The 13,086-nt window shown below is 36.9% G+C and overlaps 1 protein-coding gene across 3 annotated transcripts in view; it reads right to left on the bottom strand.

The window, feature by feature from the left end:
• The window catches only part of LOC127450133 (rho GTPase-activating protein 23-like), a 137,845-nt gene that overhangs the window by 41,075 nt on the left and 83,684 nt on the right, over nt 1-13,086 (bottom strand). For all 3 annotated transcript variants that reach the window (XM_051713940.1, XM_051713939.1, XM_051713938.1), the window contains exons 2-6: nt 8,849-9,046; nt 4,048-4,072; nt 3,033-3,125; nt 1,533-1,611; nt 974-1,028 (exon numbers count right to left, since the gene is read on the bottom strand). In XM_051713940.1, the coding sequence (XP_051569900.1) occupies nt 974-1,028; nt 1,533-1,611; nt 3,033-3,125; nt 4,048-4,072; nt 8,849-9,046 (450 nt within the window). The remainder of the gene's footprint in view (nt 1-973; nt 1,029-1,532; nt 1,612-3,032; nt 3,126-4,047; nt 4,073-8,848; nt 9,047-13,086) is intronic.

Below are 13,086 nucleotides of genomic sequence, written 5' to 3'. Positions count from 1 at the left end.
TGACGGGAGGCCGTTTCCTCACTCTGTCAGCAGGCCGTACGGCTGCTGATTCTCGGCGGGCCGGCGGAGAAATCAGCAACGTCGACTTGATTGAAGATGGAAGAGAAATCTTTTCTCTCTTCACTTCTGCAGGCAAACGGATGAAGATGCGGATTGCTCGGCAGTCTCCTTCGGATCCGTTAGAGTGTTCGGTGGAACACAGAGTAATCTCAACTCGTCCAGCAAGATGGAGATTGTATGGCCACAGTTTCAAGTCAGATGTTACTTCCTTGTGCCACGAGGCTACACCTGAGAGCAGCGATGAGCTACGTCTACATTTGGCGAGCAAAGTTGCTGGAAGCAAATCCCGGAAGCATTTCAGAGGTATTTCTACTCCTGATGATGTCATAGTTGAGGTGTGTTCTGTCGTGTGACTCATCCAATAGGAGTTGAGAGTTCGATCCTTTAGTGAGCAAGGCTTCATGGGATTTGTTGTCTGTTTTGGGCTCCCTTTGTTTGATTTTGGCGCAGTTTTTATCAGTAAGATTTATGACCTGGTATGTGGGGGCCTGAGTTAGGTTTTATGACTGTGTTAGGCCTGCCTTTGTCTTCTATCTGAATACATGAGGCCCAACAGCTGCTATAGTGGCTGAGCATGCGCTTATCAATGGAGTCTCTGTCGGTAGACATTCTTTTGTCTCTCGTTTTATGCGCGGGGTACACAGGCTTAGACCTGTTCGTCCCAACCCGTCCGCGTTCCCTTATGGGATTTTTTTTTTTTAATTCTAATATAAAGTTTTCTTTTAGGGTCACTGTAGGTTTAGGGTTTGGATTAGGGTTAGGGTTAGTCTTTAGTCATTAATATCAGCTTTGTATAAAAACAATAGAAGTCTATGGTATGTCCTCATACAGTATATTGCAAGGTAAATGTGTGTGTGAGAGAAGTGGCAAGACATGGCAAAAAATAAAAAACAAAAATCAAATTCACACTTACCAGCTGCAGCACGTCCTCATCCTTTGGCATTATTGAGAGTTCCAGTACACTGTCACTGCAAAGAGAGCAAGAGGGGTGATATTCAAAAGGAAGAAGTAACATTTATATGATTTAAATATTATATGAGAACATTGAGTTATTTGGGTTGTGATTTGATTTGAGTTCAACAACAACCTTTAAATTAGGGTCAGTCATGAAGCTGACCTTTATAAGGTCACTATGCACATACACATCACTAGGCCAGACAGTAAACATTGCCTGAGGTCATTCTGTCAGGTAAGATATATGTCACAAATTTCACATGTACAAGACTCATGTGCAAGCTTTTAGCTATGCTCTGTTCCTTTAACTACTTCTAACTAAACAATCTAAACAATGATGTAGATCAAGAACTCTTGATCTCTTCTTAAAAATGTGGTTATTTCATCTATATTTAACAGCAATAGACATTTTTTTGCGACCTCAACAGATGCAAAATTCCAGTGAATGAACCGATTGTATTTGTGAATTGATTATTCTATGTTGTCACTAATAATAGTATTTGACTTCAGGAACTTACCTGTTCTGAATCAGTGCAATGACCTGCGAGTACGTCTTACCCAGCACACTCTCTCCATTAACTTTAACCAGCCTATCTCCTGCAAACACACAAACATGACGTACACTAACATTTAGAGCATGCTCAAGTTTACACTAATATAAAAGCAGTAAAAACATGAATTCATACATATTTTACATGGAGTGAGGCACAGTCCATTTGAATGAAACAGATTAAGTAGGCTCAATACATGTGTTCACTTTGTTTGTCTTAGATGGACGATCTGTTTTGGATTCAGATAAGGGTTAGGTTGTAGGATCAACTCAACCAACGGAGGTCTTCCAGAGGAGGCAAGAGACGTATTCAATGATTTTACAATTTATTCAACAATTTAAAATTATTATTATTATTTTTTTTATGAATGTGCATAATGCATATGTATATAATGTATGGGCCAGAGTCCAAAGTAATTGGGGCACATAAAGGAAAAAGTGCCAAGTTAAGTGACAAAAATGCCCCAACTATTGAAAATGTGTGCTTTCATTAATTTCCTATGTTGACAAGTGTTGGGATCATGATCGGAAACATTGTAGTACGACGTAAACAGTGCTTGGTAGATTGTTTCTGAAATGTAATCTGGTACGGATTACAAATTATACAACTAAAATTGTAATTAGTAACCTAATCTTTTAGATTTCACTTTATAGGTAATATAATCTGATTACTTTTGCATATTTTGATGAAAATCTACTTTTAATTGTTTCCACAGTTTTCTTGACCAACCACTGGGCAGCGCCATGATGATTCTGATTACCACTAGACTGTTGTCTGGTTCTGGTCTTCATAAGAAGCAAAACGCTTCATGTCATCTACCCACTCCTTAAACTTTGATGGGTGAGGCACTGTCAAAAGATGGTCATCGTGACTGTAAAGCAGGGGTGCTGCTGCGCATTGAACAAGCACGGACACCTTTAACTGTTGCTAATATCTCAATTTAATTTATTGATTTTATCTGCTTTTTTGGCTTATTATTTGATCAGCCTACCAAGTGTTAAGACATTTTGGATTTGATTCAAAATACAAAATAACACATTTTATTTCCAAAATGATAAATTGAAGCCACTAGCAGAATGAAACATAAACGTGTGTACCTTTTGACTGTGAATTTCCATGATTTTCCATGGGTTTTAGTACTGGGTAAGGATTATTAAAAATAATTTCTTAGTGATTGTATTCGCAAAGAGCAATTTCTTGCCAATGGAAACTTTAGAGCTGAACATATCTAAACAAATTCATATTCGCTAGAGAAATTTCCATGACTTTTTAAACTGTCATTCATTATCAATATTCAAATTCCTTGATATTTCCAGGTTTTCCATGACCATGGGAACACTGACGGCTTCAAATACTATTTGTTTTTATACGGTATGCAGTATCCAGTGTACTGAATAGTACACAGTATGCAGTAAGCAATAATAGCCTACTCTAGTATTCCATTCCAAACCGATTTGTCTTGTTTACCTGTACACAAACCAGCCTGGTGGGCGGGGCCTTTCTCCCTCACATTCTTAACGAAGATGGTGTCCATGGGCTCCAGGCAACTCCGATGCAACCCTGTATGAAACACACAGCCTGTTCACAACCACAGAAAAATACACTTTATCATTTGTAAAAGAAAAAAAAAAGAAGAAAAAAAAAAAAACCCTACCGTTTTGGGCAAAAAAACACACACATGCAGAAGTTTAGACTGGTGCTGTGGAATGTGTACTGCATGTGCTGATGGCAGAACAATATGCATGGCATGATAAGATGAGTACAGACAGAACAGTCAACAAACAGGTTGAGGCAGTAATGATTAACTGATCTGAGACCTGTAGGGCTAGCTGTAACATCAATATCTGTTTTATATAATCAGCATGATCAGTCCTAACAGTAATCACTGTTTCACACAAGCAGTTTTCAATCTCAGTCATGATCTGGAGCTATAGTGTGTGCGTGAACTATGTGTAGGTTCCTTGAACACTCTCCCCCTCTTCCATTACTAACCCAGATGTGATGGGAGAAAATATGCTAAAAAAAGAAAAAAAAGTAGACAGTTCACCTTTAACAAACATTTTCATATATGACATAACTTGCAAACCCGCATGGATCACAACAACCACGTTCTTTCATTTAATCCTTCCTGACTGATTTGAATGCAAATGGGCATCTTGCACCTGTGCATGTATGGTGACTGCCACCTGGTTTTTCATATATGCACTCTCAAATGAGAGAACATTTTCTGTACAGTAATACATTTTCTGTTCACAACTATTGAGAATGTGAGTTAATGTAAATTTCAACCTGTAGGGGGCGCCATGCGACACACAACTCATAATGATCTTGTAACGTGACAATAAATCGTGTTGCAACTAACTCAACTAATTTCAGACAATGAGAGATAAAAAGACCCATGGATGAAAATATAGGTAAAATGAACAGACTGAAGAAACACAGAAACATAAAGCCATGAGAAATTGATAAAAAATGTACTCACCTTTTTCATTCCCATTCTCCTCATCCTATCAGAAAACAACAAGAGGAGAGTTAGATCACAGCAAAAGAACTACAAGCTCTTAGAATTAGATTTTTCTAGTACTTTAGTAATCATACAATGGGGTCCAAAAGTCTGAGACTACATTAAAAAATCTTTGATTCAAAATCTAATTTGAACCTGGAAATAAACAGCAGCTATCAAGATTTTGAAATATTTAAAACAAAGAAACATCATGACGTATAATGAATGGGACATTTTTAAGATTCTGCACTTTTCTTGTTCACTGATCAAATAAGCAAATGTGTGACACTGATCATGTTAACTCTTTTGTACAAAAGGTCAGATTTCCTTCCTACCACTGAAGCACACAAGTTGCTCTTTGGAACATTATCAGATCATACTTGATAACATGGATCATCAGATTTTGCACAAACTTGAGTCTATGCCGGCTCGATTGTATGTTGTCATTAAATAAAAAGGGAGACAAACCAAATACTAGAAATTATGAAATCCCTGCTAATTGTTCAATTCAATATTTAACTTAAAACTGTAATGGTAATAATATAATGTGAAATGAAAACAATAGTATCAAATGTAAAAAAGCAAAAAGCAATTAAAATGGATTTCAAATATCAATAAATTGAAGAATAATTAAAGATATCTTTAAAGACTTTCTTACTAGTTACATTAACATAATAGATATCTGAAATTAATATTGCCACTTGTGAAAAACTAATTAGAGATATCTAAAGTTAAAATTTTACTAATTCAGTTATGTATATCAGGAATGGACATTTGAAGTAGTAACAATATAATTACTGATATTTCAAAAATCATAATTCTTTTTGGGAAGAAGTACATAGCTGATATGTGTATTTTGAATATTAAATAGAAATGTAGTTATATTTTGATACCAAGAATGGGTATTTCCACAATGGAGTAATAATGTAATTTGTGATATCAAAAATTAATGTTTTTACTAGTGCAAACCAAGATACCGAAAAAAATAGTAGCAATTCCATTGCTCATATCAAGAATTGGCATTTTAATGAATGAAAATTGAAATACAGATATCAATAATTCATATCCTGCGCATGAGTAAATGTCAAAAGGGCTTGTGATAAATAGAGGCATTTTTACTAATATTCTCAGAACCTTGACTGAATTGATGTATACTAGAAAAGCTAGTATACTCCTGGAATATTCAAAAATAGTGCAAACTTAGTCTTTCAAAATTTTGTTTAATATCTTCGGCGTGCAACATGGATTAGAAGTCAGTTGCTATCCTCAGTTGTCCCCAACAACAACAAAAACTGGAAATGACATCACTGCATGAATGCATTATTTTCATTATTTCTGGTTTTCAATGAACTGGCTTGATTTCTATCAGGACTTTAGAGCCACTGTGTTATTAGCATTGACTCCCACCACTGGAGGACAGCACTGGGAGCCTAAGCAATTATAGCAATGAATGTGTTGCTTTCACCCACATACAAACATACAAAAACACATGTCCACTAGTAGAGGAAGAGTTTGCTGTATGTGCTGAAAATAATATGTTCTTTAAATATTCAGTGCACATCTTTATTAACAAAATACACCGTTTAGATAATACACATGCACAACCTACACAAAATAACCAGACTGCTGATCATGCGGTTTAAAGTGGGTAGCCCAATGTTTAGTCTGCGCTGACAGCGCTCATTCCTAACAAACTCACACAATACTGAGGCTTTGCCGTCCCAGAGAGAAAGACTGAAAAAGAGAGACAGAGGGGCAAACAAATGGGTAGGGAATGCTGGACAGAGTGACCACACTCTAAACATTTTAAGATTTATAATTAACAACCACCATCCAACTCTTGCATCAAAATGCTATGCAGTACACAATACATGTCCAATGGATACTTTCTGTGAATGGCTGTGCAACAGAATGCATGTGCAATGGGTACTTTTTATGCACACTATGCCTTTTGTGTAAATGTCAAATGTGTATGTACTCTTGTCTATAATGTTTGTTCTTTATTTGTATGTTTATTTCTATCTATTTATCTATCTATCTATCTATCTATCTATCTATCTATCTATCTATCTATCTAAAAAAAAAAAGCATTTGCACATTAACTTTGAGTTGATGGGATGACAGAAGAAGAGTCACAGTCAGCTCGTGTAACCATGTGGACATCAAGAACAAGCAAACAATGGTTCAAACTTTGTCCCAGTGGCCCTGGTACGGCCCAAAAAAGTGTCATTTTTACTGGAAAGCAAACTGTAGCTGGTGTCTGAAGAACCTCCATATAGGCCTATCATAATGGGGCTTTGTTTCTCCAACATCATGCATGCACACACCCACACACACACACACACACACACACACACACACACAAACAAACACACACAAATACATAATTTAAATATACATCATTTAAAAATCATCTTTCACCATCTCAGACAGGAGACAAACTATGTATCTGCAGAAACAACAACTAGTGCCAAAGCACATAACATAACTTATAACAAATAAAGAAGCTTTATATGAATGTCCATTAAGTCAGTCCACTCACTGGCCATCAGTCTTGCCATGTAAGTATAGCTCCTATCTACTTTAATGGGGAAAGAATGATATCTCTACAACTGTTGGCCAAGCTTATATTTCAATACCATACTGTATTAAAACAATAATATCTGACAACAATGGAATCAAATTTTGCTTATTTGTATTCTAGAGCAATTCAACCAACATACTGGCCCATTCTTTTTCTATACTGTCTCTTTTTATATGCACTGGACAAAACTTTCAAGCATTTAAGACTACATGGATGCCAGAGACAAAAGGACACATGGAAGAGGAAATGACCTTTACAAACAGATCTCATGTGACCACACACAATGTTGTGGCTTTCTCTATACTGTATATGCCCTCCACCTCACTCTCCATCTTTCTCTCTCTAATGTGAGACACTTATGATGTGCATTAAAAATTCTGTTTTTTTCCAGTTCCACTAAGTTCCTCTGTTTTTGCGCTTGTTTTTTTTTTTCTCTCTCTCTCTTTAGAGAAAAGTGCTCAAGAAAAACAGCTCTGAATAATTATGTGAGGCCATCAGTTGGCTTGTGCCCACCACCCTGACTTTCTGTGGCTTCATATCCTTGGTGGACTAAGATATCACTAATGCTAGTGCAGCTAATACACTCTTAAAATAAAGGTTCCAGTTAGACATAACAAGGGGTTTACAGCCTGATGCCATAGATAAACTTTAAAGTTCCACACAGAAAATGTTATTCTCCAGTTCTTTAGAAAACCGTCCATGTACAGGTGCTTTAAAGAAACAGAAATCAATACAGAGATCTGAACTCTTTTGATCGCTGTAAAGCCAACTGTAAAGAAACCTGCTTGTAAAAACTAACAAAAAATGCACTTACAATGGAAGTCTATGAGGCAACCATTGTGCGCTTGTCCCAACGAATTTCAATGTGCTTAACTGTCAACACATTTTTGGTTTTTCCAAACTAGATGTGAGGTTTATTCTATGGTAATCGACAGCATGTCACAGATGCATTTAACTCTCACAGGAAGAGTTAAAATTGTATTTACACTGAAATATTAATTTAACTCTACATAGTGTAAATGGCTCTTAATTTGAAGTGGGTTTTCTGAACCTATGACACACAGCAAAGAACCATTGAAGAACCTTCATTTGTATTCTTAGTTTTTAAGATTCAAAGCCTTGAAGGAATTTAAACATTTAAAAATGTATATAGCATGTTTTTGTACTACTGTTGTCAGGTGAAATGAGCAGTTTAGTGATTTCATGTCTGAAAGTTCATGTTTCACTAATTTTCTTCTAACTACTCTATGAAGGTGGCAGTTTGTTCACTGCAAAAGTAAAGTTTCTTTTAAATATTTTTGTCTTGTTTTCTAAATATCCTTAAATTTACTTAAGAAGTACATTTCCCTTAAATATTAAGTTTTGTTTCCAGATAAATCTAAACTGAGGAAGATTGCTTAAAACAAGAAATACAAAATTTAATGATGGAAAACATTTTCCCATTTGATTTTCAGACATAAAATAGCTCTAATAAATAAAAAAAAAAATAAATAAAAAAAAAAATGTAATGACTTTTTTGAATTTTTTATTGTTGTTTTTATATATAAAAAATAGGAAACACTGCCATATGGCAACTCTTTATCGCAATGAACTGTAAAAATTATGATTTAAACAACTTTACAGCAGTTTTAACAGAATAATTAATGTAAGTGTTTTATAGATTTACAAGCTTCACATTTCTGCCATAAAACCCTCAAAAAATTGTCCCCATTCACTTTCATTGTCCCCAATCACTTCCATTGTAAGTGCCTCACTGTAACCTTGATTTTTGCTTTTTTTTTAAGAAAAGGAGAGATGAGTCTAAATACATTTTTGTGGTTATAAGCATTATACCACAAATGCTGTCGATTAAGCTTAAAGGAATAATTCACCCAAAAATGTAAATTTGTAATATATATATATATATATATATATTTTTTTTTTTACAGTTTATTAGGTGCTACTAGTTACAAATCAAAAAGGGAATTTAAAAATGTGCACAGCATTCGTGCTTGGGTCTCAGGAGGTTAAGAAAGTTTAGATATGTTTACTGAAAAACAAGACAAAAATAGTTTTTTGCAGTGTTGTGCTCTCATGTTATTGGATGGTTTTATTTTAGTTGTTCAATGACTCATTCTTGACTGTAGTTAGTCAACAGTACATTTATGGCTTCATTTTGTGATGTTGATTTAGTGGGAGCTTGTTGACAGACATTACTTTGAGACTGGTGTGCAGGGCTGACTCTGGCGGGTAAACGATGAAATGGCGTAGCGTGAAACCAAAGCCCTGAGAGTTCTTGTGGAGCACCAGTGTACGCGGGCCCTGCCAGGACACGCCCAACCCGTCAGTCCTGCCTCTGACCACTGGACGAGGGTTCTCACTGGATGAAGAGATCCCATCTCTCCGCCCCTTTGCCTGGAGAAAACAACGATAAATAATTATGATTAGATATTCATTCATTTATTTAGTTGTTTTGTCCAAAGCTACTATTCCAGTGGGAGAAACTCTCACAACTGTAAAGTGATGCATCTACTGCGCTGACTCATATTTCAAGTTTTCCCGAAATAAGTTTTTCAGGTTTAACTGCAGAATGAAAACGCATTCAAAAGGAATGCAAGTATGTGTTAATAATGCTAATTTCTGATTGGTAACATGTCACAATAAAAGTCTGATGAACATGTCACAAGTTATGTCACAATTAATGTGAAGATTGGTGAGTACTCTTTGCAGATTTTTGCTAGAAATAACACCTTGTTGTTCTAAATGACTGTCCCAACTGCTCTGGATCTGTCAGTCAACTTGAGCCACCTGTGCAAACAAGACTTGAGTACGTGAGGAAAAGTAACTGAAAGTGGGAGGGTACGAGAAACATTTCTTCACATTTGGGAACCATGATGTCATATTGTGGTGCCAACATTCTTTGCAGAATTCTTACAAGCCACTTACGGGAACATTTCCTATCAGACAGAAAGAATAAAGGGCAGAAATCTATATTAAAATGAGCAGTATGAAAAAATATGTAACACATCAGTTGATTCACATCAACATCAACAGTCAAGATTCTTGTGTACTGGGACAAAACAGGTTGCAGAATTATGAAAATAAAACTTTATCTACCATGGACTTATTTTTGATTAATCTGTTAAACATGTTCTGATGCATTCATCTATGTTCTGGTGCAACCTCATGGTTCTCCTATTTTTCTCAAAAAATTTGTTTTTCATTGCTATCACTCTATATGTGCCAACACTGACAGATACAAAAATAATCTTTACCATCATGTCAAATATTATGAAAACATGGACAAATCTAGCATTCACTTGTATTAAGAATCAATTGAGAATACAGGATACAGCTCCATCTACTCAGCTGTCACCACCATCAAACAGAAAATCTGATGAGATTAACAGTTGACGGTGAAAATAACCATAATACTGCATTTCTATTACAGGCAGTAGCCATTCCATATTTCTGGTGTTGCAAGCTTCTGAGAGGAACTGCTTCAAGTTAAATCAAATGGCTTAGTAAGAAGAGGTGTGCTATGACTTTAATTAGTGATCAGACAGATGATAATCATCTGTCAGGCGAAAAAAAAAAAAAAAACACATTGACAGGGTGAAAAAGCCCTTCATATCTCTAGAAGAGAAAATCGTAGAGACATAGAGGGTGGCCTTTTTTAATTTTGGCAGTAAAGCAAGTTTAGTGACAACCTAGCAAACACCTAGCAACATCTTTGTAACCACCCAGAACACCATATTTTGGTAAAAGAACATTGTAGAGGTATGAGAGTTGGCTCTTTTGACCAAGGGCAGTGTATTAAGGCCCTTGGTGAGGGCCCCCAGCTATATCTTTGGCACCAGAAAAGCATAAAGACATGGGGGTAAGCTCTTGTGACTTAGGAAAATGTAGTGAGGCTCTTGGTGGAAAATTGTAGCAGTGAGTATTGCCAAGGCAAGCAACAATCACATTTTTCTTAGAAAATGTACCTATCTAGTTATCTTTGCTATTCCATTTGGTGCCGATAGTGGTGCAGAAATTACACACTTCACCTTTACTGGGCGTGAATAATAAATGTATCGTCATCAGCGTCATCCTCCATTTGCCTGAGCAGTGCCAGAGAGGATATGCCGGGAGATTACCTCCAGTGTTGGACTTACTGCTTCAAATTGAAAACTGAGGCGATCTTTCGAGGTCAGACAAGTTATTTAACATGTGTTGTCAATATTGTCTATTGAAAGTCAAAACGTTTTAGTTACTAAGCATTTATTTGTAGGAGTAACGCTAGTTATTTCTGGAAAAAATTACATGACCGTCGGCGTTCATCGGATAGGCAGCTAGCATTTATTTGTAGGAGTAGCGCTAGCTAGTTTTTTTCTGGAAAAATTTATATGACTGTCATCGGTGAACCTCTTTTTATATCAACCTTTTTTTGGCAGTTTCTGTGAAACTAGCAATACTATGTAAATTTTTAACTAAATATCAATTATTTTTTGGCCAATTTTGTCACTTGTGAAAAATCCGCCTGAAGTAATGTGAGGCAGAGAGCAGACACTGTTCAGACCTTTTTTCTTTTTTTTTTTTGACGCTGTTCCGACCTGCCTGCTAGTTAGATAAGTTATCTAGCTTGTTGATTTTCCCATGTAATAATAAAAAAAAATGGCAGATATCTTTCTATAATTTAGCAGATAGCCTTACCCATCCAGCACACAGACATGATTTTAGATTGTGTGTAGCTTCCTGTTCACAAGGAAAGCGTGAGAGGGCTGTCTGCAGTTGGACATTCTGCTTAGTCTGTAAGCCTTTGGTGACTATTCAGTGTATGGATTTGTGAAGAACACACTGCTGGATTCCAATTGTTGTACTTTTTTTTTCTGTTGTAGAGATGGATAGAGACTATGGCTCCCTGCTCAGCACCATCAAAAGGAGGAGGTAGATGACTGCTGATAGCAGATGAGGACATGGCTCATGAGGGCATGAGCGCACAGGAGGAAAATGTATTGTTTGTTTCTATTTCTCATATGACTGATACTCACAGTAACACTAACACTCTTACTCTTATTATTTTGGGTATGGCTAGCCATTCTCTCACAGGTCCCAAGTCAGCTAGAAAGCGTAAATGCTTCCCTGACTCTGTTTCTTATCCCTCATACTCTGACATCGATTCACAGGCCCCAAAACCTCTCCCATTTAAGCCTAGCCATCCATTCGGTATTAACTTAGGTAGCGTGCGTCAGGCTGTGCAGTCAATCTCCAATATGATGTTGTGAGAAATTGACTTTTTCATGCTGTTTTTTTACTCAGGCTGTAGTTGCTGAGAAATGCAACTTTACAAACCGTCAGGGGTGGGAGCTCGTCCTTAACTGTCCGTCATATTCCAGCTACCAAGGAGCTTGGATGGAGGTGACCCCCGATGACTTTTACAAATTTCTTGGGTTGCTCATTTACATGGGGTTCTCAATTCTCCCTGATTCCCATCGTCATTGGGGAACCAAGTCACTTCAGGGCTCGTGGACGAGGGGATTTATGTCGCATGACCACTATAAAGCTCTTTTAGCAGCTCTACATGTTGTAGACCCTACCACAGAGGATAATCAGGATCGCCTTAGGAAATTGCATTATCTTATTGACCACCTCAAACAAAAATGCCAGCTGCTCTTTCAGCCTAACCAAAATCTCGCAATAGATGAACGTATGGTCAAGTCTAAAGCTCGGTCAGGATTTAAATAATACATGAAGGGCAAGCCTACTCGGTGGGGTTTTAAATTATGGGTAATTGCAACATCAGACTCGGGGTATACTCTCGACATTAATGTTTACACAGGTAGTCATGATGGGCGTGTCACTGACTTGGCCACCAAAGTAGCTGAATCATTACTGCAGCCATTCAAAGTCCAGGGCCACAATATTTGGTTTGACAACTTTTACACATCCCCAGCTCTTATGGTTAAGTTGTTAGAAATGGGAACTAATTCCTGTGAGACATGCAGGGTGAATTGTAAACTGTTTCCTGCAGAATTTAAAGACATCAAAAGATGGGAACGCAAGACAACTCGTGGGGATATGAGGTGGTGTAGGATTGAGGGGAATATACTTGTAATTCAGTGGAAGGACACGCATGCAGTTACATGCCTCTCCAATTTCCACAATGCGAATGGCTCAACCGAAATTACTAGGTTTGTAAAAAATGATGGTGACTGGACAAAAGAAGTAGCCCTCCAGCCCACTGTCATCAGCGATTATAACAAAAACATGGGCGGTGTTGATAGGTCAGACCAAATGATAAAATCTTATGACGTCCTACAAAAAACTCAGAAGTGGTGGAAGATTATTTTTTTCCACTTCATAGACATTGCCGTCGTCAATAGTTTTATATTGTTTAAGGAATGGCAACACATTCATTCACCAGGGGATGAGCATAGACCGGTGAACTTAACCCAGTTAGATTTCAGAGAAAA

This window comes from Myxocyprinus asiaticus, chromosome 13, assembly GCF_019703515.2.
Source record: "Myxocyprinus asiaticus isolate MX2 ecotype Aquarium Trade chromosome 13, UBuf_Myxa_2, whole genome shotgun sequence".
Taxonomy (NCBI): Eukaryota; Metazoa; Chordata; class Actinopteri; order Cypriniformes; family Catostomidae; genus Myxocyprinus; species Myxocyprinus asiaticus.
The sequence above is the reverse complement of the archived record's forward strand: the minus strand, read 5'-3'. Positions and strand labels throughout refer to the sequence as shown.